The sequence below is a fragment of the Elaeis guineensis genome, chromosome 12, assembly GCF_000442705.2.
Source record: "Elaeis guineensis isolate ETL-2024a chromosome 12, EG11, whole genome shotgun sequence".
Lineage (NCBI taxonomy): Eukaryota > Viridiplantae > Streptophyta > Magnoliopsida > Arecales > Arecaceae > Elaeis > Elaeis guineensis.
Window position 1 is genome coordinate 23,664,850 of NC_026004.2, and position 27,867 is coordinate 23,692,716.

At 37.0% G+C, this 27,867-nt stretch overlaps 1 protein-coding gene across 4 annotated transcripts; it reads left to right on the plus strand.

Moving 5' to 3' along the window:
• Positions 1–27,372, plus strand: LOC105054661 (uncharacterized). Of its 4 annotated transcripts, none has more exons than XM_073246750.1 (17): positions 1–444; positions 4,160–4,221; positions 4,284–4,351; positions 6,762–6,883; positions 7,960–8,065; positions 8,197–8,248; positions 8,329–8,446; positions 8,556–8,586; positions 8,854–8,877; positions 9,014–9,138; positions 10,412–10,493; positions 12,003–12,125; positions 12,227–12,280; positions 12,364–12,433; positions 13,280–13,350; positions 19,782–19,831; positions 23,318–23,352. In XM_073246750.1, the coding sequence occupies exons 1-16, from the start codon at positions 243–245 to the stop codon at positions 19,801–19,803; spliced, it is 1,332 nt and encodes a 443-aa protein (XP_073102851.1). In that variant the 5' UTR covers positions 1–242; the 3' UTR covers positions 19,804–19,831; positions 23,318–23,352. The 4 variants fall into 4 exon arrangements, with proteins under 4 accessions (XP_073102851.1, XP_010934536.1, XP_073102850.1 ...); XM_010936234.4 differs by lacking the exon at positions 19,782–19,831 and adding an exon at positions 26,733–27,110 and having other exon boundaries at positions 2–444; positions 23,318–23,351; XM_073246749.1 differs by lacking the exon at positions 13,280–13,350 and adding an exon at positions 26,733–27,110 and having other exon boundaries at positions 3–444; positions 23,318–23,351.
• The last annotated feature ends 495 nt before the right edge of the window (positions 27,373–27,867 follow it).

Sequence of the window (27,867 nt, forward strand, 5' to 3'; positions counted from 1 at the left end):
AGGACCCCGCCCATCAGTCTCAGCGCCCGAGGATTAAAACCCTCCCAAAAGAGGCACAAAAACCGCGCTCCATCTCTCTCCTGGACCCATTAATTCCCCACCATCCCCTCACGCCAAACGTTAAGAGCCCCCCAAAACTCTTTTTTTTGGCAACCTTATTCGTGTTCTCTTGCGTCCTTTTTCGGATCTAGGGCACAAACCCTAGCTCCCCAATCCTCCGCCGCCTCCCACCCGTTGTCGAAATGTCGGCCGCCGACGCTGAGAAGAAGACGGGGGAGGGGGAGAAAGCGGCGGCTGCCGCCGGGGAGATGCTGTATTGCGGTGGCACCAACTGGGATGTCTTGGGCCGCAAGGCCGGAGGACCTCTCACCGGGAATCTCGTCTCCCCCACCCGCCTCCGCCCCCTTGTTGGGGTCGACATCTGCTTCGTTGCCTCTGGCTGCAGTGAGTCCTCTCTTCTTCTTCTTCTTCTTCTCCTTGGTCTTCTATTCCTTCGACCATTCTTTCCATTTTCTCTCATCAAATGCTGTTGTCTCCAGTGAGGGGATTGCTTGTTTGATATTTCTCTAGGAAAAAAAAAATGTATAGATAGTTCTTCCAGTTGCAATGTTGCACTTCTCTATGGCGCAGATATGGAAGGTGGGAAAGTCTTGCATAAAAACCTTTTTTTTGTTTTTTGTTTAAAAATGGGGTTGGGCATTCGGTGGATCTGGGTTTTGTTTTGATGTTAGATGAGAGTTGCATTTCGTCTTCTTTGATTTGATTTTTTTTCTTTAAATCATTGATTTTGGAAGGAGGTTCTATGGATTCTGGAGGGTAGAAGGGATTTAACTGGCTCAATGTTCCAATTTTTTTAAATTGTTGCCTGCTGGACAGGTGATTTCGTGGAACCGCAAGGTCCTGTAGCATTTGTGCGGTTTTTGAAATTCTTTTATTTCCAAATTTGTGTTATGATGTTATTCTTTTGTGGAGTTTAAAACGGATCATATGAAACAGGAATCTAGGGAATGTTGTGCTTTGAAAAATTCTTGTTATGGGGAAGAATTTAAATTTCTTGTTTTTACGTATTATTTCATTTTTAAAGGGATCTGAACACAATTTTTGAAAATGCACTTCTTAAACTTGATTAAGATCAGGAAAAAAAAATACAAAAACTTAGTGATACCATGGAACATGCAAGCACACCTTGCATGTATCACTTTCCTATATTGGTAATTCTGTTGCCCTTTGATAGGTGGTTGGGTTATCTTGGACATCAGTGAACTGATTTTGGTACCCTCATGTGGCAACACCCCATGTGAACGTGTAGAAATAAACAATAGTTTATCGAAATATTGCAGTGTTCTTTTGCTTGTTACTCTTGTAGTCACATCCTATCACAGAAAGCCAAAGAAATGTCTTTCATGGATTATATTTGGTATTGCCAACTGGCTAGCAGTAAAACAGCTTATGGTTGATCTGCATGATGAACTTCTCCTTGTCCGTAAAGAATCATGCTGGGCAAATCTGTCTATTTGAATATTTGCATGTTTTGTAAGGAACCATATTGAACTATTTTAGGGGAACTAAGGATGAAAGATGTACCTAAAATTATATTTTAATATGTTAAAGACATCCATGAAGGGGTCCGAACACAAGTTTCTGAAGTAACTGCAGCAGGATGGCTTGCTCAAAGATGGAGTTACTACTGATGACAATGAGGTACTGTGTATGTTTAATTTGCTTGCTATTCAGTGGAAATTTATTGGTTATAGTAACATATCTAAATGCTCAAACTTTTTGTGGAGGAAAGTATTGGGAAAAACTAGATCTAGAAAGGAGCATATGGGATGCAGTTGTGATCAGTAACTCTCACAAAGAAATAGTAGAGAATGAATATGAGGCTCCAATATGGTAGTGCGATCAATTTTATTTCATTGATATCTTGTCTAGAAGAGTAAATGGTGATAGAGACATGTAATGGTATAAGATTGATTGATAAGATCAGAAGTTCTTTTGGGTTTCTATTTAATTAACATATGCCTTTAAGACTAATGGTGAAGTTATATGAGATGATTCTAAACTTCATGGTGTTGTAGAGTTAAAAAATACAAGTATAGAAGTCCTTGAGTGCACAAGCTCAGTAAATCAAGTCATCAAAACTCCGCCGTACTCCCCCAGCAATTAGTGGTCCCTGATACTTGGGCTGCAATCCTCGGATACAAATATGTATCAACTTAACCTGTTTCCTCGAGTTGCATGACAACTATCCTGGCTATTCCTATCTCTTTGCTTCCTTTCGTTGCTTATGGATGGTTGGTAGCTAATTGGTCAGAGTACAGGATTGAGTCCCGAAATTCTGCTTTTCCTGTTAAAGCATATGTGGATCATTTGACTTTTTTTTAAAAAAAAAAAAAAATAAAACCAAATGGATTTCCCCAATTGAAAAATACCCTACTTCTTTTATTTTGTACGAAAGGTTTCTTCCCCTTGCTTGGTTTAAGTTTTGTGAGACATGCAAGAAACGATAATAAATAAATCTCATAGTTAAGTTCATCTTAATATAAATAAGAAAGTTAATTTAAAATATAAATTTCGTAAAATAGGTACTTATCATTCATTAGTGGGGGATAATCTTATGATAAATGACTGAAAAAAACTCTTTTCTTGGAGAAGAAGAAATGACAGTATCTGAGGAATTAGCATCGGCTAATTCTATGCTGATGGTTGCAGTAACATAGGGTGCAAACATTATTCGAAATTATTAGGCGTCAAACGGTTGCAGGTGGCTTTTAAAGTCTGCCGTCAAATCCTAGGGCTCATCCTTGGTGGGTACCTAATAAAACTAGAAAGGATAGGCTGAGGAATGAGTATATTATATGAAGTAAAGGATATGGTGAGAAATGAGTGCATTATATGAAGTATATGAGTTGTATTAATTAATGATAGTGTTAAAAATCAATTTAGATGATATGCAAAAGTGCAAACAAATTGGTAAAAATAAGAAATAGGATCTTTTGAAAGGTCAACAGGGAATCCGGGGAGACATATAATCACATGGATAAAAACAGTGAGAAATAGCTTGAGAAACTTGCGATGACAAGGGATCTAACCATAATAGGAAAATATGGAACATGATTACATTTTATGTCATCTTGCCAACTCTTTTGTGGAGCATATGCTAAACTGATGATCAAACTTTTGGAGGAATTCTACCACATAAAACTGGCTAGCTCATTAGCCCATGTATGACAATATGTTTCAATTTAGACTCAAATATTGTGATATACTGGAAGCAAATTTTTGGAAACAGTTATGTTATGTTGTCTTGTATGTGCTTATGTAATACTGGAAAATTTCAAGTGACTGTTGCTTTTTCTATTCTTCCTTTTGTAATAATTTTTTTTTCATTGAACAATTTCTTGATATAAGGATGACTTCTCAAACCATTTATTGTGATAACAGTCAGCAGCTGCTGCTGCTCTTATTTTTTCCTCACTTTACCACCATCTTCCCATCCAAGTCCCGGCCTTTATTAAGTCATTTCCTTGTGGAAGATTCAAAATACTAGTCTTCAAGCTTGTAGTCTAGAAGCGAAGACTTTAGCCATGATAAAGAATGCTTGTGATTTTAAATTGTGAGAGATGTGTGAAAAACCTCTTTCCTAGACAGCATCTTGTGGTAGATTTCTCAAGAGGAGAAACTAAATGTGAAATGGGTTACGAGAGTCTATGTGTATTTCTTAATAAGCATGTTCCTTAGAGCTTGAAAGTGAGACAAAGTGGCAAACCGTGGCATCCTTGTGAAAGCTTTGGAAGCATGAGACCTAATATCTCTTATGTATTTTTGAGCCTTTCCCCTGTATATCCACTTCATTGTCTTAGCTACAGCAAGTTTTCCTTTTTGTGTTGCTCAAACACTGCCTGCAATGTGCTGATTTACTGGGTTGCTGTGCTTGACATATGTTGATATGTGGAAGCATGATCAAGTTGGTCTTCTAGGGTAGTTAATGTCCCAAGAATTTGGGATATTGATTGGTGATTGGCTAGTTCCTTTTTCCTCATTGTATTTGTTTCTACTCTAACATTTATGTTGCCTCACCTTTTATATTTTTTTTATCTCCTGCATTTATCTATCGAGAGATACAAATTCTGATGATTATTTACTAATTTGTCTCTAGCTTCTTGCCATTGCGTGGCTTTGGATGTTGAAGGCCGTTGCTATACATGGGGACGGAATGAGGTATGATCGTAAGAAAGTTGTATTTCTGTCCTGCAAATACTCACATCATGATATGCTCACAGAAGGGACAATTGGGACATGGGGATGCTCTTCAAAGAAATTTGCCAACTATTGTGTCTGGGTTGTCAAAGTAAGTCATGCAAATACCATCCTTTTAACTTTTTTAAGTTTTGCCCTGGAATTTAAATGTTTCAATCATTCCTAAGCTTGTCTGTGTTATTATGCTATTCATATGATGATATCTTGGTGTTAGCTTATATAAGTGTATATATATGATTGTGTTACAAGGATAAGTTTCAGTTATTGTGTGTATGTAAATCTCATATTTTTGTTTTCCTTCCAGTCTTTGCTGTGAGTGATTTACTGCTCATATTCCTATGATGTATTGTCTGTAAAGCTCATATTTATGTAAAGTTCATATTTTCCTGTTCATAATTTACTGCTCAATGTTGGTTCATGTATTTTAATGAGTGTAAACAGATCTGTCTTCTATATAATTACTCAAAGGCTGTCATGGCATTATGTCTACAATACTACCTTATCTCATTTAGACATCCCCTCGCATGTGCTATTCTAGTATCCCAGAACTCTAGTAGTCAGTAGTCTCATTATCTGATTTCATTATTACATCTATGTCATGTAACTATAGCTTTTCCATGTACTTAAGGTATTTAGAAGTCTACATCTATTTTTTGCTTCTTCTTTTTTTTTTAATCAAACTAGCATTCTTTTGAACTTCTATTATGTAATCTGACCTCATACATACATCTCCAAATCGCAGCTGTCTTCATTCTTAACTTAATTTTTTTTAAAATAATTTTCCTGCCTTGATACTTAACTAAGAAATATTCAAAGTGATGGTTTTACTGATAAAGGTAGGAGCCATCAAACTTTAACATCATTGTGTATTCATTCTCTACCTAGAGTCCACCCTTTATGAGAATTTTGTGGGATCCTTGATAGGGCAGCTTCAAACAATAATAGGGGCTTGCCATGAGACACTGGAAGCTAGTTGGCTAGAAGGGATATCCATCTCCAGGTTCTGTTGACCTAGGATACTTTCAGGTGTAGGAGATGAGGCATTGTTAGAAACCCTTTCTTGATCTTTGAGGGATATTAATTATAATTGTACAAACTTTGTTAGATTCATTATATATGTGGGCCCTGCACTATTTCTCCCTAGTTGGATTAAAGCAAACAATTAGAGTAGTGATGCTGTACATGGCTGAGATCATACAATACATGAGATTATGTGAAGTCCAAGTCAATATCAGGTACCTAGATCATCAAAGGAGCCAAAAAAAAAGGAATCAGAGTCAGAATTCCTAATTTCATCATTAAAAAGGGCTTTCTTGTACCTTAAATTTATGATCTGAACTTTCGGAGAAGTTAAATGGTGTAAATTTAGAGAATTTCTAGGAGTCTTATTTAGAAGCTCCAGACTCCCTCTTGATAGTGTCCTTTCTTTCCTTTTATTTGGCTGGTATTAGGTGAGATAAGAATATAGTCTAGTTTAATGTTTATGATATGTCCTTCTTTGAGTCAAGTTATGTTGAAGGAGTCATAAGCATGATTTTGAAAGTCATTTATTGAGTCAAAACCTGGCCATATCAAATTTGCCGAAACCGATCTGCAAATCTTTCTGATAAGATCATACAGTAATCACCTGATCTTAAGTCCAGAACAGTTGAGTTATAGAGGTCCAGTCCATGGGATAGTTGTATTGGTACCCCCCTAGTATTCATGTTCATAATATGATCATCATATCATATGATAGCTAATTGATTTGTTGTATTTATATGCCTGTTAAAAATTTTTTGGTTCTTGTGGTTCTGACTGTAGCAATAGTAATTCAATGGATGTACAGATTGATGCTGGCAACCTTTCTGGAAAATGGCCACTATTTAAATTTGGTCTTTTGTAATGGCCTTTTGCTCAAAACCTCATTCATGCCAAAGCAGCGTCTTTCATGTTAATGAAAATGTTATACTGAAGTTTTATCTTGTATTTACATTTCCAAATCTGTTGGGTGCACTATATTTAGATGATAACGAATCATTATTGCTTAGAATTTGTGATTATCTTATATCACATTTATCCCATTTATATGGACAATAAATGCATTAAAGTATGTTTATGTGATCTCAGTAATAGCAATTATTAATTATTTACACACTGATGAATAGTGTTCTTCTGATTTTTTTTTGCTTGTTTTTCTTGTGCATTCGAGTCACAAAACATCATGACTTGTCCAGGGATTTGGATCTGTTTATTTTTTTTTGACATCTTTATTATGCACTCCAAAGTCTTTTAAGTGGGATTATTTGATTTATTTTTCTTGATATCTTTATTATATACCCCGGCAGATAGCTTTATTAAGTGTGTTTATTGCAGAAAATTATAATTCCTGCACAAGTTTGCCATCCCGATTATTGCATTATGTTTGAGCCTAGATATTTTTAACTCAAGTTGCTGAACCTTATAAGCAGTGTGACTTGTACTGTCAACAATTGGCTGAATGCTGTACATTTTTTTTACAGGTATAAAATTATCAGAGCTGGTACCGGGAGGAACCATACAGTTGTGGTAACTGAAGATGGGAAATCTTTCTCTTTTGGTTTGAATAAGCATGGGCAATTGGGGTCAGGTTCAACAAAGAATGGTTAGTTTACAATCCATGGATTGATTTGTTGTGCCTTGTCCTGTACCTTATTTTTCTTGCCCTGATTCATCTTGTTTAAGAATGTTCTGATTATAAAGCTTGCTATAGTCAAGGTTCAGTGTATCATATGTATGCTGATATCAAGCATCCAAAGATTAGTTTCCTACCCTTCTTTGCTCATGAAATGATAGAGATGCATGACAATAAACATGTGCCTTAAGACATATAGTTAATTATACTCTTCTGCTATTGTTGCTTTAAATTGGACTTGAGAGATGTATTATGCATGTTTCATGCTGGTTTCATTTGGACATCTTGGGACATCCTTTGTCCCAAGTATCGGGACAGGGTGTGATGGTGGTGCATCCTGTTCCATGGGAAAATCGGAACAGTCCCATCCCACGGGATTTAAAACCTTGCTACCAACTAATAGCTATGGATTTTTGATGAAATAATTTTGTGTTTATGCTTCGTAATGGTGCATCTAAATTGTAGCAAGTTACATACATTGTGCAACATAATGAGAAATTATGTAAACATGTGTTGGCTGAGCCAAGTAAGGTACACAGGCAGACAATAGGACATCATCAATATATATAGAATTAGACAAAAAGAGAGGAATAGGGAAAATTCTGATTGTAATATTTGATCACTAATGTTTATTGAAAGGCTGAAGCAAACGAATCACCACTCTTTACTTGGGAAACATGTCCTATGACATCTTATCTAGTTTTTTCTTGTAATTACAATGGAGGAATCTGCTGCTGGCTGCTGCTACAGATTTTTTTCTTAGAAAAATTATAGTTAATATATACATTTTATGTGTCAATATGATACTGTTCTGATATTGCTTATTTACTATTTTATCTAGAGGTGAGACTTAAAACACTTTTTTTCTTAAAATATGCTCGATCCATTAAATTTCATATGCACCAACTTTTTGCTATTTCTTTCTTATATCTTTTAGCAAATTTGTTAAACATACATCACTTAGGAGTGAACATGGTGACAACAAGCCCGACATAAATATTACTACTTTAATATGTATTTAACTTCTGGTTCTTTACTTTCTATAGAAATCGAGCCCTCTCCTGTTGCTTGTTTGGTTTCTGAAGCCACGAATGCTGTTTGTGGGGCTGATTTTACTGTATGGCTGTCATCAGTGGAAGGCTCCTCCATATTGTACGTGATGCAGAATATCTGTTCTGAAACAGTTCATATCTCGTTTGCTTTCTGTCTGTTTTCATGGTGATTTCAAATGGGTACTATGTTAGCAGTTTTCTTAGTCAATTATGTTTTACTATGTTCTGCAGAACGGCAGGTCTACCACAGTATGGACAACTTGGTCATGGAACAGACAATGAGGTTCGAATAGGAATACCTTTTGTGATAATCGTTTTTAAAAAAATCTTTCATTCATTGATGTTTGTGTTGTGTACTGTCAGTATAATGTCAAAGAAAGCTCTGTAAAACTAGCCTATGAGCCTCAGCCTCGTCCACGAGCGATAGCTGCATTTTCAGGAAAAACAATTGTTAAAGTTGCCTGTGGAACTAACCATACAGGTTCCATTAATTAGTTTCTCTTGGTTTTATTCCATGGATATTTATTCCAAATGAATATTGATCAGCTTTTCTTCTTTTTCTGGGTACTGGCCTGCCCAACTACATCCAGTTGCTGCTGATTCAAGTGGCTTTGTTTACACGTATGTGCAGTAAGCTTCCTTTTTTTGTGTACGGTTTATTTTATGCAGACATTAGTTTGTGACCATTCATGGTCTTATATTGGCTGTTTCATACTTCTCTGGGCTGTTTCATATCCCTTTTGTATTCTACCATCTCCAAATTTTCAGATTGAAACTTCTTTGTAAGTGCATGACTGTGTATTGCTACCAAGTCATCTGATTTATGCATCTGACTTAACTCATGCTTTTCCTCCTTTTTAACTTTTCTTTCTGATGGCGTGACTCCAGCTGGGGATTTGGTGGATATGGAAGGTACTTACAAGTGGGAACTATTGCTTGAACTTGCTAGTTCTTTTGCATCGGTGGAAATTTGATTACCTGAGCCATATGCTTGCACAATGTGTCTGTTTACATTTTTCTTTTGACTGTTTGATTCCATGAAGTTCAGGCTGGGTCACAGAGAGCAGAAGGATGAATGGGTTCCTCGTCTTGTTGAAGTATTCCAAAGGCAGAACGTTCTACCACCTGATGCTATAGTCTCAGCAGGTTCTGTCAGTTCTGCATGCACTGCTGGTATTGTTTTCTCCTTCCTTACATGCTATGGCCATTGTGGAGTTGCTCCTCTGTTTGACTTTTCAAAATATTATAAATTAGTTGCTTTTTAATTGTACATTTAACATGCTAGCTTTGGTCCTTATTATTGAAAAAAAAATGTTGTGGTCATTGTAAAGTTATTCCTCTGTCTGAATGCTTTACATCTATGCTTGATCTTCCGAACCTTACTTTCTTGTTTCCTTGAGATATAAGATGCTTTCTTTGAAAAAACTTGTTGAAGCAAATGATTTGAGAAACATATATGCATTCGCAAGTCCAATGATGGATGAAGCTGCATGTCATTGATCTTTTTCTTCCAATAAAATGTACTGCAACTATGGTGCCCAAAAAGTTGTCTTAAAGTTTTCTTTGTGGCTTCATAATCTAAGGAAGTTGGAGCATGCATAAACAACAGAAATAGATCTATTGCTATGAAATATTAGGATGTGTTTTAGTCAAGTTCTGTAGAGCACCAATGGCACTGTTTTGTCATTATTGGCCCCCTATAAGTTCCTTAATTAGCGTTTTATATCTTTTTGTCATTGTTGTCTGGTTGTTGAGCTAAATTTTGTTGGGAATTGGTGCATGTTTGTGTGCTAATTAGTTTGATGTTGTACTTTCTTCAATTGCTAATAATTTTAGGCATCCCATCAACTTCAGTGCCTGAGAAACACATCAGGCTACCCAAGTATTTAAGTTGAACTGCTGATGTCAGAAATGTTCCATTTTAATGCTCACATATACTGGGTTTTCTACATTGACAGCATCATCCAAATGTAGCAGTTAGTTGACCACCAACTTCAGCCTGTATCAGTTCAAAATTTAATATTCTGGGCCTTTTTAAAGTCTGAACTTTTGACTTATTACCTTGACTCTAAATAACTTATCTGCAAAGCACAGGCAACATGCTACTAATATAATTAAAGAAACCCCAACTTCTCAAAGCCTATATTTGACACTGGTTTCTCAATAGATGAAACCTCTTGCTTTGTTATAAATGCCAGACTTTCAGTTTATATAAAAAACAGAGATGCAGTATGGATTTTTCGATATTGGTCATAAAAGATCATTATTCATTATACATTCAAGTTTTTCCTTTTAGGGATTTAAAGAAGTACAAAGTATTCTTATTATTTATGTCGTTATGACCTTAATACTTGTTATCAAACGTTTAGATCAGCACATTACTGGTAGGGGACAATGGTAATTCAGAAAATATTTACTTGCCTTCATGACTGTATTCCTTTTCCAGGAGGAGGTCAGTTGTATATGTGGGGAAAATTGAAGACCACGGGCGATGACTGGATGTATCCTAAGCCAGTTATGGATTTGAGGTTTGATTTCTTAAGCCTTTGCTTTCTCAAATAATTAATGGTGAATCACTGGTTATCTTTTTGGCTTTTCTTATTTAGCTTGACATGGAACTGTAGCTGTCAAATTTGTATTAATTAGCTTGTAAAACTATTTTAATTAGATATTTTATGTTTTTTTAAGAAAGTTTGTTGGCAGTTTACTTGCATCTTGCATTGTGTTGGCATCCTTAGACATATTTCCTTTCTGCAAGGTCAAACTTCACAAAATAGATAAATTTCATGTTTCTGCTTAGAAATGCAAACGTAAATATACACACATGTTTATGTTACTGAAAAGAAGTTTAGCTGGCAATATGCCGGCGTCTTACATGCACTGGCATGTGTAGACATACTTCCTTTCTAGAAAGTCAATTACTTTGCAGAAATAGATAACTTTCATGTTTCTTCTTAGAAATGCATACATATAGACACGTATATACTTTTAAATGTACATTTATACATACATATATTCACTTATATATGTTATTGTAACTGATGTGTTTTTGATGAATTGAACTAATTCGATATTGACAGTTCCTGTTCCTCCATTGATGTTTATTCTCTAGATAACCATTTTCCTTCATGCACTATTATGTCTATGTTCTTTTGTTTAACATTTGCTTATAATAGTGACAATTTAATTATTTAGTCTCCAAGCTTGTCAAGAAATCTTATATTGGAGTCTTGGTTCTATTGGTATCCTTTGGACTGGTGTAAGGCTAGTATTTTGGTTAACATACTAATCAATGTTATCATAGCAAGGCAAGGGTGGATAGAAAAATTGCATTTGATGGAGTCCTTATTGGTCAACTGTGGTACCTGAAATCTGCTTTGGTCTCTCTGCATCTGAGACCTCGGTTTACTTATTGGGTATGGGACATATGTAGCCTCGTAATGTTCTTGTGTTTTGTTAAACTTATATTCTGTCCTCATGGATGTGATACCAAAGATTAGGGAGAGGAAGAGGGTGAAGAAATAAAAAACAGAGCTGCATTACAACAAGGATTAAAGAAGACGATTGGGACAGGTATTTTTAGAATGTCAAGCGAAATTATTAGTTGATAATAATGAGTACTTACTAAATGATATGCTCTTAATAACTCGTTCATGCAGCTTAGTTTAACATAATGCTAGGATCACCATGCGACATCAGCTGACGTAATAGTGGCTGATACTTCCCTAAAACATGCTGTTAAAATGTCCAATAGTCTGTTGTTAAAAGCTCTTGCTGTTATGAGCATCCTGCAATTTCTATCCTGCACGTCAAAGATTCCACGTAATAACTAAATTTTTCCAAAATTAGTGTCTGAGATGAATTATGCAATTATTATTAAGTCATATGTACTAACGTTGTGTACTTTACTACTATCAGTCTGAGCACTTTGATTTACTTTTTGCTTTTATTTCACTGTTTCTGACTGGTACACTTGATTCTTCACTTGTTCTTCTTTCTTTTCTTTTTCTTTTTCTTTTTCTTTGTTTGGTTATCAGTGGGTGGAATATTCGATGCATGGCCTCTGGTTATATGCACCATGTTGTTGGTGCTGAAGATTCATGCATTAGTTGGGGTCATGCTCAGTACGGGGAGCTTGGTTATGGTCCCCTAGGACAGAAGTATGTTTATTTGACATTTTGTATTTTTATTTCATTATGAGTTGCTGAGATTTTTGTATAATTATGACAAAAAAATCGGTACATATTTGTCTGCACAATAGGTCTTCTGCGAACCCCAAAAAAGTTGATATTCTTAATGGCATGCATGTGACAAGGTACTTAGGGCACTGCCACTTTCATGGATTATAATATTATATATTTTTATATATTTGGCCTAAATTTTGAAACACTTCTGTAGCGTGGCCTGTGGATTGGGTCTTTCTCTGATTGTTGTTGGTAGAGCAAATGTTGGTGATCGACTGGATCAGGTAACTGTATTGAATATAATAAGGTTTTTTTTGCCGACTGTTTACTCCTGGATGCTTATTATTTTTCATTTTTAATCTGGAAAGTTCATATATTAGCACAAGTCAAGAAAAATCTGATGCTACCTCTAGATTTAACAGCAGCCAGTTAAGTTAGATCTTTTGTTTTTGTTTTTCCCCCTCCATTTTTTATGTGCTATGCCACCATTCTAAGAAAAAGGACTGGATGCATAACTTAGGTGGGCTGTACTGCTAAATGACCTGCTTGGGCCTGGGCAGGTGCAAAGGCACCTTGCTGGACCTAAAGCGGTGCTATGGTCAGACAAATTGGGCTAGACAGTGAAGAGGTGGTGGGTGTGATGAGTCAGGTTAGGAAAATTAGGCAGTTTGGTTGGTTTTTAATTTGATTGGCTAGATGTAAATCAAGACACAGGTATGGGATCTAAAGGCAACAACAAGGCCAAGCAGTGGCAAGGGACCCAGCTTGAGGTACATCTTTTACCTTCTCCTGCAGCCAATCTTATTTTTCTTCCTACTCTTCCACCTCCTGTTTTCTTGTCTTTCCTTTTTTTGTTTGGCGTTTGTGGCAGTCGCTGCTACCTCTTCTGCCACTGGCATATTTAGCAGTGCCTTGTGTTACCACAAGCAACATAGGTGAGCAACAACAACAACCGCTGAAGACAGGGACAGAGGCTACATTAGTTGATGCTACGCTGTTGAAAGGATAAATGGTTGCAATATGGATAAAAAATATTGAAATTATGCCTTTTGGTTTATTTGCTTCCCCCGTTTCTTTGGGCTTTTACATTTTATAGGTTCCTTAACCTTTTGTTCCTGCCTATCATATAGGTTCTGGGGAAGGCTTTTATTGTCCGTCATGCACCCACGGTGCTTTACAGCATCAGACTACATTACAAAGGGTAGCCTTTGCCCAGTACCATATACCCCTCTATTCTTGAGGAAGGTTGAATACATTATCATGTTTATGGTACAATCAGCAAGATTTCTTATCACCAGGCTAGCTAGCACCTTCAAGAAGTCTGAACTATGTTGCTTGACTAGGAGCTATTTGCCTACCTTGAATGTAAAAGTAGTAATATGTTCTCAAAATGCACAGCCACATGAAAATATTGTTTGCTGCTTTCTGGTTAACTTCTTTGATCCATCATGATACAATTATCTGATATATGCTGTAGTTGGTCCATGGCTCCGAATATGTTGTTTCTTGGATCATGTAATTTTGTTGATGTGCGAACCAAATGGTCTTCATTAGATGATTGTAGTCAGTCCTTTCACCTGATTCATTTATCAGTTTTTGGCTCTGCATCATATGTGATACGACTTTGAGATGAATTCCCTCATCAAATGCAAAATATTTATGAACAGTACTTTTTATTAGTTAGATAAATTCCTGTTTAGAAAAAGGTAATACTGATAAACTGAAATCTATATCTTGCAGTACTATTTTTGGTGCAAATTTCGAGTAAACAATCAGTTTATGAGTCCTAGCCTTGTGAGGCGAGATGTAGATTATAGTTACCACATATGAATCGTTACCAGGTTTAACTGTAGGACTTTTGGACTCAATTTATGGAGCTTGGTTTTTAATAGCCTTCGTAGTTTTTTCCTGTATGGTTGAAAATGCCTTATCCTTAATTTTGTAAAAATTATTAATAGGACAAGTCAATTTTGTCAAATATGAAGCCAATAATGACCTTGTGCAAAAGTTCATGCATATTCATTTATAGGTTTATGCAAGATTTGCGGATTTGGTACCGAAATCCATGTCGGCCGGCTGGCGGTATGGATTGGTACAGTTCCATATTAGACCGGACCGATGCAAATCGACATAGGTAAAGGAAGCGAATTGGGAGGAGAAAAAGAGAGAGATAGAGAGAAATAGAGGGGGGGAGAAGAAAGAAAAGGAGGGAGGAGAATCCGTCGGAGATGTCGTCGGACGGCCTCTAGTTGGCTGCCGTGGCTGCCGGACGGTGCATTCCACGCATGTGGCGCCGCGGGCGTGAAATAGGGGCGATGCCCTTGTTTCACGGCTATTTTTTTTTTAAAAAAGCCTGAAATACTTGAAGTCGGCAATCGGTTTGCCGGTTTCACTGTTTTGGCCTTTAAAAAAAAAAATTCAAAAGTGAAACCGGCAAACCGATTGGTGGCTTCACTATTCATCTTTATTTTTAAAAAGGACGATGAACAGGGAATGTGGCCCTTGTTCCATGGTTGCGGCTCCGTCCGCATGGTTTCCGTCGTCCGATGGCCATGGCGGCCACCCGACAGACACCAGTGGCCCCTCCGTCAGCTGCACGTCCTCCAGTATGTAGCTCCCCTTCTAAGCTCTCTCTTTTTCTCGCTCTTGTAAAAGTCCTATCGGATGATAATCGGATCGCGGAAGTCCTCCGACGGCCGCAGCGGGCCATCGCCGACCTTTGGCAGTTAGGGCTTTCTCTCACTCTCCTCTCTCTCTTCCTCTCTTTCCGTCTCCCTCCTTCGGTATACCGGTTTCGCCGGTCGAACCATCTCGGTTCCCTATCGATCCAGCTCGGTACGGGGTGTACCGTTCGATTCGGGCCAGTACGAAATTTCTTGTGTTTATGGGTCAGATATCAATTTATCTTAAACTTGGCATTGATAGAACTTAAGTTTGACCCATACTTTAGTTATGATAGCCTTCTAAATTGGTTGCCATAACTGCAGCATTTTTGGAAATTAATTGATGCATTAAGATACTTCCAAATTTTAGTAAGCCCATACAATTAGCTTTTGTTGCCTTGCATCTGGCAATTTGCTTATAAGTAATTTTGTGGTTCCCATTTTCCTTCAATCTCGTCCCCTTTCTTGAGTTAAGACGTAGACATCTACACACATGTATACATGTAGATGAAATTAGAATTTGTCACTAAATAGACTTTGAATATGATTATTAGTAATTTGGCTCATTAGTAAGCCTATACATCAGCTTTTGTTACCTTGCAGCTATCAATTTGCAATATTAATAATTTTGTGGTTCCCATTTCCCTGCACTCTTGGCCCCTTGCTTGAGTTAGAACAGAGGCATCCACATGCACATGTATGCTTGCTAGAGCTGTCAAGATGGGCCGCCTCGCCCCGACACACCTCTAAACGGGTGGGGCGGGCTGACCCGTTTAACTGGTGGGTTGGAAAAACTCTAACTCGACCCGACCCGTTATGGGCTGCGGGTTAAACAGGCCAACCAGCCAAAATCCTCCCACCGCAGCCCCCACCCCCCCCCCCCCCCCCAAAAAAAAAGAAACTGTTAACCCTTCCCTCTCCTCTTCGCATCCCCTCCACGATCTCCGGAAGATTGGTAAGTTTTTACTAAACAAAATAGGTGGATAATTGGACAAGGGTCAAGGCCTCAAGGGGATTTGGTAATATTTTTTTTTACTAAACAAAATAGGCGGGCCAGTCTGCCCCGACCCGCCCTGATCCACCAACCCAAACGGGGCGGGTCATTTGACCTGTTTTTAAATGGGTTGCTAAAATATGAACCCAACCCGCCCCATTTACATGGTGGGGCGGGCCAATCCGACGGGCCTAACCCAAATTGATAGCTCTAATGCTTGCATGCACATGCATGTGCGTGCATATGCACGTATACATTTACATGAAATTGGAATTTGTCACTAAATGAACTTTTAATATGATTATCATTTTTAGTAGTATTTATTCAATTTGACTTTTGAGACACTTTAGTAGTGCTTTGGAATGCTATGAGAATAACTAGGTGGGCATGCACATATGAACAATTTTCATTTGAGCTGCACTTCTTACACCTAATTTTCCAACTCCTATGGAGGCAAATAAATTGGATTTCATATAAATATGAGATCTCTCTTTCTTGTCCTTATGATGGAATTATTGGGATAGATCTACAATGAGAGGTTATGGATTTCCCTTTCTCAGAATGAGAATATTCTTTTTCTTTTTAATTTCAATGGAACTTAAAATGTTTTATAAAATAGATAAAATGAGAGAGAGGAAATTTAAAGATATTGATCAAATTAGATACCTCAATAGAGAGAATAACAGGACCTCGTGCAAGGATGGGGAAATTTAATAAACATGGAGACATTATTTTCAAAAATTGTCAGGTGATGATTCTACCAGAGAATTAAGGGGTTGTCAAGTTTGTCTTAAAATTAGTAAAACTGTAGGGGAGATAGCTCAGGAAGGGATCCAATAGGGTAAGACATTTGCATTATATGAAATACCTATTTAGGTTTGGAAAATTGCGGGATATGCTGGCTTCCTTGCTTTTCTAGCTTATGATATCACAGAAACCAAGAAAATGACAATGATTGGAGCATTGTGGTACGTATCTCTTAGAACAAATGCAGCGTATATAGTTTGCTCTAATTATCACGGAGTAAAATTAATGAGCCACCCTATAAAGTTACAATAAAGGAAATTTGAATAGACATTAAAAAATGAGTATGGATTCAGAAAACCAATTCGGTTTAATGGTAGAAAGTGAATAATTGATGCCATCTTCTTAGCCAATTAACAAATGAATATGGAGAGAAGTGAAAATCTCTATATGGTCTTTATTAAATTGAATAAATTTTATCATAAGGTATCAAGGAAGATTCTTTGGTGTGGCTTTAAGAAGGATGTGTATCTGCATCACGCTAAAATTTTTTGTAGCTGTGCTAGAGCATGTGACTTGAGTTAGGAATAGGCATAATTAGTGTCCAGACACAGTAAGGATATAGGGCCATATTTATTTATTGCCAATTATAGATGAATAATGATTAGGAGATTGTACCATGGTGTATAGATGATATAAAGTTGATTGATGAGAAAAGAACAAGACCAAATGCTAAGTTGAATCTGTAGAAGAAAGTTCTAGAAAATTGGCACCCGAAAATTGGTAGAATAAAAACAAACATATATGACACAATTTGTGTGAAAATAGAAATGAAGATGAGCCTCCAACTAAGATTGATGTATAAGAGTATCACAGAGGGATCATTTTTTATTTTTATTTTTAATTTGGATTAATGAGGAAATAAGAAAAAAGGACAGGCTACTGCGCAAGACTCTTTCCATTACAGAGTTTGGAGCGGGTCAGGTGTACATAGCCTTACCCTTGCATGAGGAGAGGCTATTTCCATGTTTCGAGCATGTGACCTCCGGACTTTATTGTTGCACTAAGGCTTACCCTCGAGGAGATAGATGAAGATGTATGCAACAGAAATAGAGTTGGTTGGATGAAAGTGGAGAGGTGCTCTTGCGGTATTATGTGATAAATACATACCTTGGTGATGTGCTAGAACATTGTATATTATAATAGTGTAGACTTAATGTTACATTATTCTAAAAGTTGGGCAATACAAAAGAATATAAGGTAACAAATCGAGTATAGAAAAGAACCTTTAGATGGATCTTTAATAAATTTAGAAAGAAGCATGTTAAGCATGATTTATATCGTCGACCTTGTCCCTATCAGCTTAAGCTTTCATGGTCAATTGGTTAATTAACATAGTATTATAGCTCAAGTTTGTTGGAGGTCATGAGTTTGAATCCCCTCTATGCTAGCTATTTATTTAATTATCCCGATTATAGTCTTTACTCATTTCGGTCATTTTTGTCCCTCCATATGCATGCCTGAGCTGCATGCGGGGAGAGGGGAGGTGTTACGATTCACCTATTACATTTAAGGAGATCAGCCTTCACACTAATTGAGGACAAACTAGTGAAGAATTGATTGAGAAGGTATGAACATGTGCAACAATGACGCAAGGGGACTCCAATAAGTAGAGGTGTTTTAATTTACAATGTTTTAAAAGGTAGGTTGCGGTACGCAGGGTGTTCAAGGGATCACAAAGCAATTTTGTGGCCGCATTTCCGAGCTCATATGAATGTTTAAGATAAAGAAAATACATTATATACGATAGCGATAGCAACTTTTAGTTATAAATTAGAAATCTTAATAATACTAGCAGTCAATACTTGCTACCTTTTACTTGACACTTGGTAGAAATAATTATAGCATAATTGACATATTGGCATTGTTAATTACTGATCCAACCTGCTTAAAACCCACATCCAACCCCACCATTTGCCTTAACATACCTTGTTCGCATGGACATGTGTGAGACTGGTCATGTATATGGTTGTACAATGCTAAAAGAGCCTATATGCGGTCCCATAATGATAAGTAGGGTTCATTGAAATATACATAATGCTAATCATGCTGCATAAGTACAAGTATGTCCCTTAAGTGCTAAACGAACCATTTTTCCACCTATATGTGACCCAATCTCATATAGTTGCTGGATCAAAGGTATACGATGTGATCAGGGGACCGCATATGCATATGCAGCCTGCATATGTGGCCCTGCACACCGTATTTAAAAAACAGTGTTAATTATGTTGGAAGATGAAAAAGGAATTGGAAGACCTACAATCACATGGATGGAGGTTATGAGAAAGGATAGGGGAAGCTTGAAATAGCACAAGTAGTACTATATAGGAGTATTTGACAAATGAGGATCCTAAAGCTGGCCCTATCTAGTTAGGATAGTGGTGGATGATTATGTTATGGTTATATAAGTTAAATTTTAGTTATTTTCAAGAACCAGCACAAAGTATAGATATTCTCAAATTTTAGATTTTTGCAAGATGTTGTACAGGAAGTCAGATGTTAGTCTTCAAAATGGAGGAATCTATTGTCTATGGTCCAATTGATGGTGACACTAAACTGAAGCATCCAGTTCTGATTTATTTGATTTATGATACATCCGTATTTAAAGTATGCTTAGGTTTTCTCTTACCAAACATGAAATCTGTACCCAACATCTTTATGATTTTATTTTTCAATGTTCCTTTCTTTTTCCTTATATAAATTTTATAGGAGGAAACATATGAAACCTTGTTCATCACAGCATTAGCTTTGTCCCTTAGATTTTGAACTCTTTCTGCACATTTGCCATTTAAAAAAATGATAGTCTTCTGCTTTATTTATTTATGATTTTGTTGGTGACTTTTTGCTCCCGTAGCTCACATTTTAAATTCTCTCTTGCTTCGCTATAGCGTGATCTCAAAGGTTAGATTCCCGAGTTGTTTTTGGTATTTGTCTGAACTGGTTGCCTGCCTGTATTACCTGGACCTTTTCATCCATCTTGAAGAATTTGTGCTGGTTACATATCCATGACCATATGCACATTAAATCCTTAGGTATTTATCGAATTCTTTGTTTGCAAATTTTAGAGATCAATGGACAATTATCCTTTGTAGCAATGAGTTCAAAGACTATAGTTATGTTGGGAACAGGCATTAAAATATCTCTGTGAACTTGTGTTTCTTGTATCCGTAGGCTAATCTTGGGGTCTGGATAAATACCTGCATAGCTGAACACCTTAACAAGTAATATCTTCTAATGATTTATGTTTTACAATATTTACAATCTGTTGTTTGGGTATAGAAAATCGTGAGCTTGCATGCGTCTCTCTCCTCTCTGTATATATGTGCGTGTCTCCATGTGTACGTATTGAATTGTTTTGTTACATGCCCTGTATCTCCTTTTTCTAGTTCATTGATTTAGACACTTATGTGTCTGGATAAGATGCTTGCTTTATGGGCATGAGTACTGCTTTTATCTGTGTCCTGAAGGTAAAAGTTATCTGCATAACATGTTTGTTGCCCTAAGAAAAGTGTAGTGGGTAAGTTTCACAAAATAATGTCACGGTGGTGCACTATTTTGCGCTGAGTTATAAATCTAGATTAATCTCTTATTCTATGTTCTTTCTCTGATTGCTTTAGTAACTTTTAATCTATAGCACGTAGTCAGGTGTCATTGAAATAGATTCTGAAGTTGGAGATTGAATCTTTTAAAACTTATTATGATTCATATGGGAGGAAAATGTAGTGTAAGGGATAACTTTAAGTACATTGTCTTTTTGTTGCTTTTTGTCTGGGGACCATAATATGATCCAGTTTTGAAACTTTTAAATATTTCTATTTGAGCTTCATTGTGTCAGCACAAAGAAAAAAAGTACTAGAGAAAGAAAGATATAAATGTAAAGAAAAGCAAAGCAAGTAACTTAGGGCCCATTTGTTATTCTTTTTCTTTTTTTTTTTTCTTTTCAATGACCCAAGGTGAAAAATTTTATAAATTGTATGATGAAACATTTTTGTTTTTCGAAATTCTTTGTAACAGATTTTTTGAAAGCATAGGTTTATTGTTTTTAAAGAAGAGCGGAAATAGAAGCAAGGAATAGCAGAAGTTTGATGCAAATGCTATCTTCCACATCAATCTCCATGTGCCATTTCACTAATTTGTAGAGATAAAAATACAAAGACAGCAACAATGCCAAGTTAATAAATATAAAAAATTCCACAAACATGGTAGAAAACTAGCTCAAGTTCATAATTATAGTTCATATAGTTTTAAATTATAATATTTTATGAGGAAGCTATCTTATACACCATGTATGTGTTGGAATAACAAAAGTACTTTAAATAGCAATATATGCTATTTTATTAATATGGTTTAATGCATTTCACAAGTTGTAAGAAAGGTTTTCTGGGTCTTGCTTAGTTTAGTTAATCAAACACCTGCAAGTTTGAAAATCTACTCAAAAACTGGAAATTTTGAATTTGCTCTTGTGATAATACTTTCTAGAGGCTTAATATATCACCTAAGAATAACCTATTGACAGACACTTGCACACGTGTGCACAAAAAATGCCGAAGTAAGGTCTTTTGCCTAAAGTTTGTTAACTCGGGCCCTGTACATTTGATAAATTAGGTCCCATAAGATGTTTTGGTTGAAACATTAAAATTGACTTAGTTTTGGATCAGTTTGCATGGTTTTGGCCTCAGTTCATTGTGATGTTAGAAACCATGGATCAGTGAATTTACATTTGCTATGTTGCTTTTCGTGTAATATGGGTATTCATGTTTGTTATCTTTTAGTGTGTTTATTCTTATTGCCTGCACCACTGTTACCCGGACACTACATATTCTAGGTTTTTTGTTATATCCCAATGTGGACATGACATGACATGCATGAGATGCATGGGACATACCCAAGACACGGCTCTCTTTTGTCCAACTCTAGCCAATGAAGGAAAGAAAACATGTGTTGCCCTAAATTGGTAGCACATCCCATGGTAGCAAAAAGAAAGGGAGAAAATTGAAAGAAAAAAAAAGGAAAGAGAGAATGGAAGGAGAACTGCTTTGATGTTTCCAATGACCTCATGGTAGTAATTCCACCACTCTTTCATGTCTTGATGCCCTTGGATGTCGAGGACGTGTTGAATTATCTGGGCTCCAACTGTTGGCAACCCTTCCTTTCTTTCCGGAGATCTCTAGGGTTGTAGGAAATGAGGCTTCGATGGAAGGGGTTTTAGATGCGTAGGCGAGAGTGGTCCTTGGTTGGATGGAAAAATATGCATAGCCAATATAACATGGCACGTCATACCTTTATTTTTTGGGGGTTTTCCACTAGGTCATCTGACTAAGACTTGGCACTAGACAAATATGGGCCTGGACAAAGCTATGGTACTTCGGTTTTCTATCGCTTGAAATATTTTCAAAGCCAATACAACTAGATAATCAAAGATGATTCCAAATAAGTTTGTATATACTATATTAATATTAAATTGAACTATCCATGTCCATGTGTCCAAATTTTTTAAGATTGCTATGTTATCCATGTCCATGTGTCCAAATTTTTTAAGATTGCTATGTTAGATTCTTTGAGATACTAACACTTGACACCCATTACTTGTGTCCAAGTAACACTAGCTTGCAGTACTTTTCATGAATACATGATTTCACATGACTTTAATCATGGTTTTTAGATATTGATATATTAGTTATTTTGGTGAGTGGCTGAGACCAGAATGAACCAAGATCTTGATTTATCTTGGCGGATATTGGTAACTAGGAAGATTTAGGAGGAACTGAGATTTTCCAATATCTTTGGAATGTGATATCAAAATCTCAGGGATACGGCAAAGCTAAATTTGAACTATATTAGAATATTAATTTCAATGTTTATTAATTAAGAAATCCTATTTAAGAAACTAAAATAGTTATTGAATAATATTGCACCCGATATGAATCCATCATATTGGCTTATATCTGAAATTTTGTTTGTTGAGGTTTTTATACATTGTATTTGGAGGTGTCCAATATCTATATAATCTGAGATCTCAGCCAAGATGAGAACCTTGAATTTTATAAACTTGGACATGGACAAAGTGGAAGGATCAGCTAATCAGAGATAATAAAAGGAAATGCTGGTAAGTTTAAGAATTCGAACCCAAGCAAACAAGAGGACTTTCCTTTGCTGGCTTAGATGTCTGTGTTGTAGTTTCTTCTAAATTAAGTAACAACACTGAAAAACAGTGATAAGTTTAATCACTTATTTAGCCTCTTTGGATGGCAGCAAGGAAATAGATAACTGACATTACATTTTTTAGGACAGGTGGGAAAGATATGTAGGCAACTTAGGCTTAATCAGATGAAGTTTTAATGAAGTGATTTATTTTACAGGTTTGACTGGGTCCCAGTTCTTCAGTATATGATAATGTATATAATTTTATTAAAGCATTATTATGCCATGTAGAGAGGCAGTCTCAGGATATCAGGGACGGTCATGCTTCTTTTATCTTAAAGAACTGAGTGTAGCCTTTTTGATGTTGCTTTGAATTCTATTATGTTAGGTTAGCAGTCAGCTTAGTACTGCATATATCTTTATTATCATTTCCTTTCTTGTAAAAATATGATCAAGCCCTTTTTTTGGGTGCTTGTCTTATAAGTGTTTATGCATAGTTTTAACAGTCCATGCAGTACTGTTCTGATCGATCTAATGATTTCCTTTTTTTTTTTTTTTGTTGTCAGCTGGAAGTTTACAATGGTGAAAGTTCTGCTGATGGTATGTCTACCCTGCTATTCAAGCAGTTTTCTGGACTATTACTTTATGTTTCATTACTATTAGTTTGATTTTACTCTCTCATCTGAGTGAAATTTCTGAATGGAAAAAAGCAGAAGGGAGAAGAAAAAAAAATCTTATCTAATTGTTTACTAAGTGATTGTAATCATAAATATCTAAATTAGCACTTTGGGATAGGTCTAGGCAACTAAATGAAGTTTTTAGGGTCTGCCATCATGATGATGTCCAAGTTCGTTGATGAAATCACTTCATATTATTTTGGAATGGAGGCATGTAAAGTGGATGTAAGCTGAATTGGAAATTTCTTGCTAGTCTAGGTTGTCAGTTGGAATTGAACAGACATAGTCTCTACCCTTGCAGGGCTTGTTGGATGGAAAAATTTTTATCATGTAGGACAATAAATTTTATGGAGTTGGTGGTCATATATGAGATGGGACCTAATAACCATGAAACACAATAATAGTAATTTGGTGAACTTCTCTAGCTGAATTCTGGCTATCTGTACTTACCAGATGTAATGATTTTTACAATCTTTGCTGGGACTTTGTAAATTGCAAATTAGCTCGCTTAATTCAGCTTAAATGATATTTTAGTTTTGCTTGTACAATACAATTTATATCACTACCATTATAATTTATGGAATGAACCCAAGTAGTTAAGGCATGTCTGTTTTTTCTGAGACACTGGTGGTTGGTCAGATTTAGGGGATCAAAGTCATGGATTGTTTGCAATGAAATAGGGGAAAGTGGATATGAGGTGGTAGGAAAGGGATGTATTCGTTGGCTTACCTAGTTTTAATTAGATAGGTGGCTTTTAATGAGATTGAACAAGCACCTATGGTAAACAAAAAATTGATTACAAAATGAGATAGCCTCTTGACTGCATGGTTCTATGCTCCTGTGGTAATTATATGGAACATGAGTGCTCCTGGAAGCTGTATCGCACACTTGTTTCTTGAGGAATGGTGAATACTTGCAGGTTCCTTGGTCAAATCAGAGTTGTTCAGACTTTTCCCATGTAGATCGCTTCTTATCCTTCCTACTTGTTCCCTATTCACAGGCCAGGCAGCCTGCTCAAGCCTGAAATTTTTCTGGTGGGCCTGCTGGCAGGCTGAGTCAGACTCAGGTTTGGCCCGTTTGGGCATTAAAGCCTGGCATGATATATTTTATATATGTGTGTGTGTATGTGCTATGTAAAATCCGGCAGGCCAAGCCAGACTCAGGTTTAGGCATTAAAGCCCACCTGATTTATTTTATGTATGTGCACACATATACATGTGCCTGATTTATTTTACGTATGTGTTACGTGCGTGCTGTATGTGTGCGTGCGCACGCTTATGGGTGCTTCAGCTAGCTGGTTCACCGCTGCTTATTGGAGATTAGGAAGGAAGAAAGCTAGTTCTCTCTTCTTTTCTGTTCCTTCTCCAAGTGTAGCTGGCTATCACTCCTCTCCTTTTCTTCTCCCATCACAGCTGTGGCAGCCATCGCTCTCGTCTTCTTCTCTCATGTGTCTACTGTGACACTGTCAACCACTGCGCTGCCATGGCAGCCTGCTAGCCCTCTACGTCGTCAACCGCAGCACTGCAACTCCTCTACATGGCCACAATCTCCTTGTAGACCTTCTTCCATGGCGGTTCTTGTATTTGTTCCCATCATCTGGAACAAACTAGAGAAGTGGATTTGTCATGGCAGTCTCTAAGATTTGGTCCCCAAGTGTACATCTTAACCCTCGTTCTTTGGGATTTATACGCACTTCATCCTCTTCTTGTTTGCCTTTTTCTCCATTTCTGATATTTGGAGGTAATTCATCTTATTCTTGGATTTGCATCTTAATCCGAGAGTGCTCCTTGGGGAATACTCTGTTGTTTCCTTGGATTTGGGCTTTTGGATTAGGGGAATCTGGACTTTGTATTATTTGCTGTTATTATAACAGAGATTATAGTGTTTCTGGTTTAGGTAATAGCTCAATTTCTTTTCTTTGTTTGGCCTGGCATAGAACTCGTTTACGTTTGTATAGTTGATGAACTTCTGAGTAGAATAAGGAAGAAAATTTTTTCTGTTTTCTCCATCGGAGAATGATATTGTGGCTCATAGCATTGTCGATGTAATATGAACATGTGCTGTTATGTATTTTTGTCACATTTTGATTTCTACAATTGAAGGTCTTTCATGTTAAAGATCAGACAATGTTTTGGGGCATGCTCTAATTACGCCCAATGCTAGTGGTATGCATTGGATCAATGAGAACCGAACCCCAGTTGAATGTTTTTCTAATATTTCATAGGATTTATTAACTGAAAAGGTCCTTATGCAATCTGAGGTCAGCTGCCACCCCCCATCTCCTAGGTCAATGGCAGCAATGCTGCTGCCCATGCTGCCTAGTCTAGAGCATGTGACTAGGGGAAGTTTAAGCTCAGGAGGAAGATCAGGAATGGTTTATTTAGCATTTTTTTAAAAAAGCATTTGTAAGTTTTTTTTTTTTTTTTTGAAATTGAAAAATAAGATCAAGAAGCTCAAGGCCCAGCACAAAGCCCGAAGCTCGAGTATGTGCCAGGCTTAGGCCTGGGAAGTTGGCCCAAAGGGTGGGCCAGGCCAGACCCAGGCCTAACTAAACCTTGGCGGAGCTTGGCCCGAACCCAGCCCAACCTTGTGAACAGGTCCAATTTCCAGTCTAGTTGTTGATTCTGTGCAAATTGGAAGTGCTATCTGATGGAAGAAAGGCATGATGATAATGGCAATTTTTAGTTTGTATAATGGAGGTTAGGTTTGACTTTACGTCAGATTTTTTGCTTGCCATCCTAGGAGTCCTGGACATGATGATTTAAAAGCCAAGTAGGGTTGGATATACTTTGTCAGAAGGGGAAGGTGAGAAACATTGTGACGGGAACACAACTGAGAAATTATAGAGGTGTTATTATGCCTTCCTTTCGACCCTATTTTCCTCCATGTTTTCATTTCCTATTAAAAATTTATTCAAAATCTTTAAACTTTATTGATCACTTTCGAATATCTTTGGAGTAGGCCACCTTTTATGTCATCAGATTTTATTCAGTAAAATATAATTGGTTGCTTTTGTAACAGAGATATGTGAGGACTCTGTTCAATAAATACACGGCTGATCATGCAGTTCTCCCGTAATATTTTGATTTTTTTTTTGGGTACATAATATTTTGACTTTCAAAAACAATGGTTCAGGCGTCTTGTTAAACTTCTAGAACAAGCGAAAATATTTTTTTCCTGATTAGACTATGTAATGGATATATAAAATCTTTAGTTGACAGCATTTGAGCTGACATTTGATTTTGTGGATGTCTGGCAACTTACATCCTGATGTAACATCTAATTAAGGTTATCGCTTCTGCAGGAACAGAAGAAAAAGAAAATGAAAATATCACAACTGGTAAGAACACGAACAAAAGTGCTGCTAATTCTTCTGCAAATTCGAAGAAAAGGAAGAATGGGGACTCATCAGATTATGAAGATGAAGGGGATGAAAGCAATGATGATGAAGACATGAATGGCGAGATTCAGGGCACAAAGGGTAAGCGGGGTGGCAAATCATCTGGTAGAGGCCGAGGAAGGGGTGCCAGGAAGGGGGTAACTCAGGTGAGGAGTTCAGGAAGAGGGAGGGGTCGTCCTAAATCTGCGAAAGGTTCTGGCCGTGGCCAAGGGCATCTTGAAGCTGAGAAAGCAAGCTCAGGACGTGGTCGTGGGAGAGGGAGGGCTGGGAAGAGGGGGAGGTCTAGTAGGTGATCATTTACCAGTAGACACAAATTTTGTTTGGGATAGCATAGCAAATTGGGTAGCCTGGATGCTGTGACCTGAGGGTTTCTTTATTTTAACATTTATTTCAATTCTAATGGTTTCCTCAACATGTTACTGGACTTCTAATTGTCACTTTAGGATGGGCCAAAAGCAAGAAAATGTTGTATATCCATTTGTTTTTTAATTTCTGTTGGTGTTAAAGCAACTGTCATTTTATGCTATTGTTTATTTGTACTCCAGACAGCTTCTCTCAAATTTCTAAACTTGCAGTCTTTATATTAGAACCTGCCAGAATGGTCCTGAACTCCTGAACCTATGCCGCTGTGATTAGAGAAAGAGTAGAATAGATCAATCTGTGGAATTGTTCTCAGCTGAAGGCCTGTAAAAGAGTAGCTATGAGAGGGTAGGAATGCGTTGCGGAATAGATATTTTTTCAGCTTCAGCAATGTGTACACGTATCTTTTCTGATGAGTCCTTGCTGATGCATGTGAAATCAAATGGTGCATTGTATACTTCAGCAGGATGATTTCTTTCATGGTTTTTATTTTAGCTGTTCTTCAAATGTGGTTGGCGATGAGGTCTTTTTTTGTCTCTTTTTGTTATCTTCTCTCGGATATTTGAGCCTGGAAGCTGAGGTACTGATGCCAGGCTTGCATTTCCATTTCCTCGTACAATAAATTCATCAGTTTGGGGGAAAGCTTTGAGAAACCCATGAGCCTTTGAGCTAATGATAA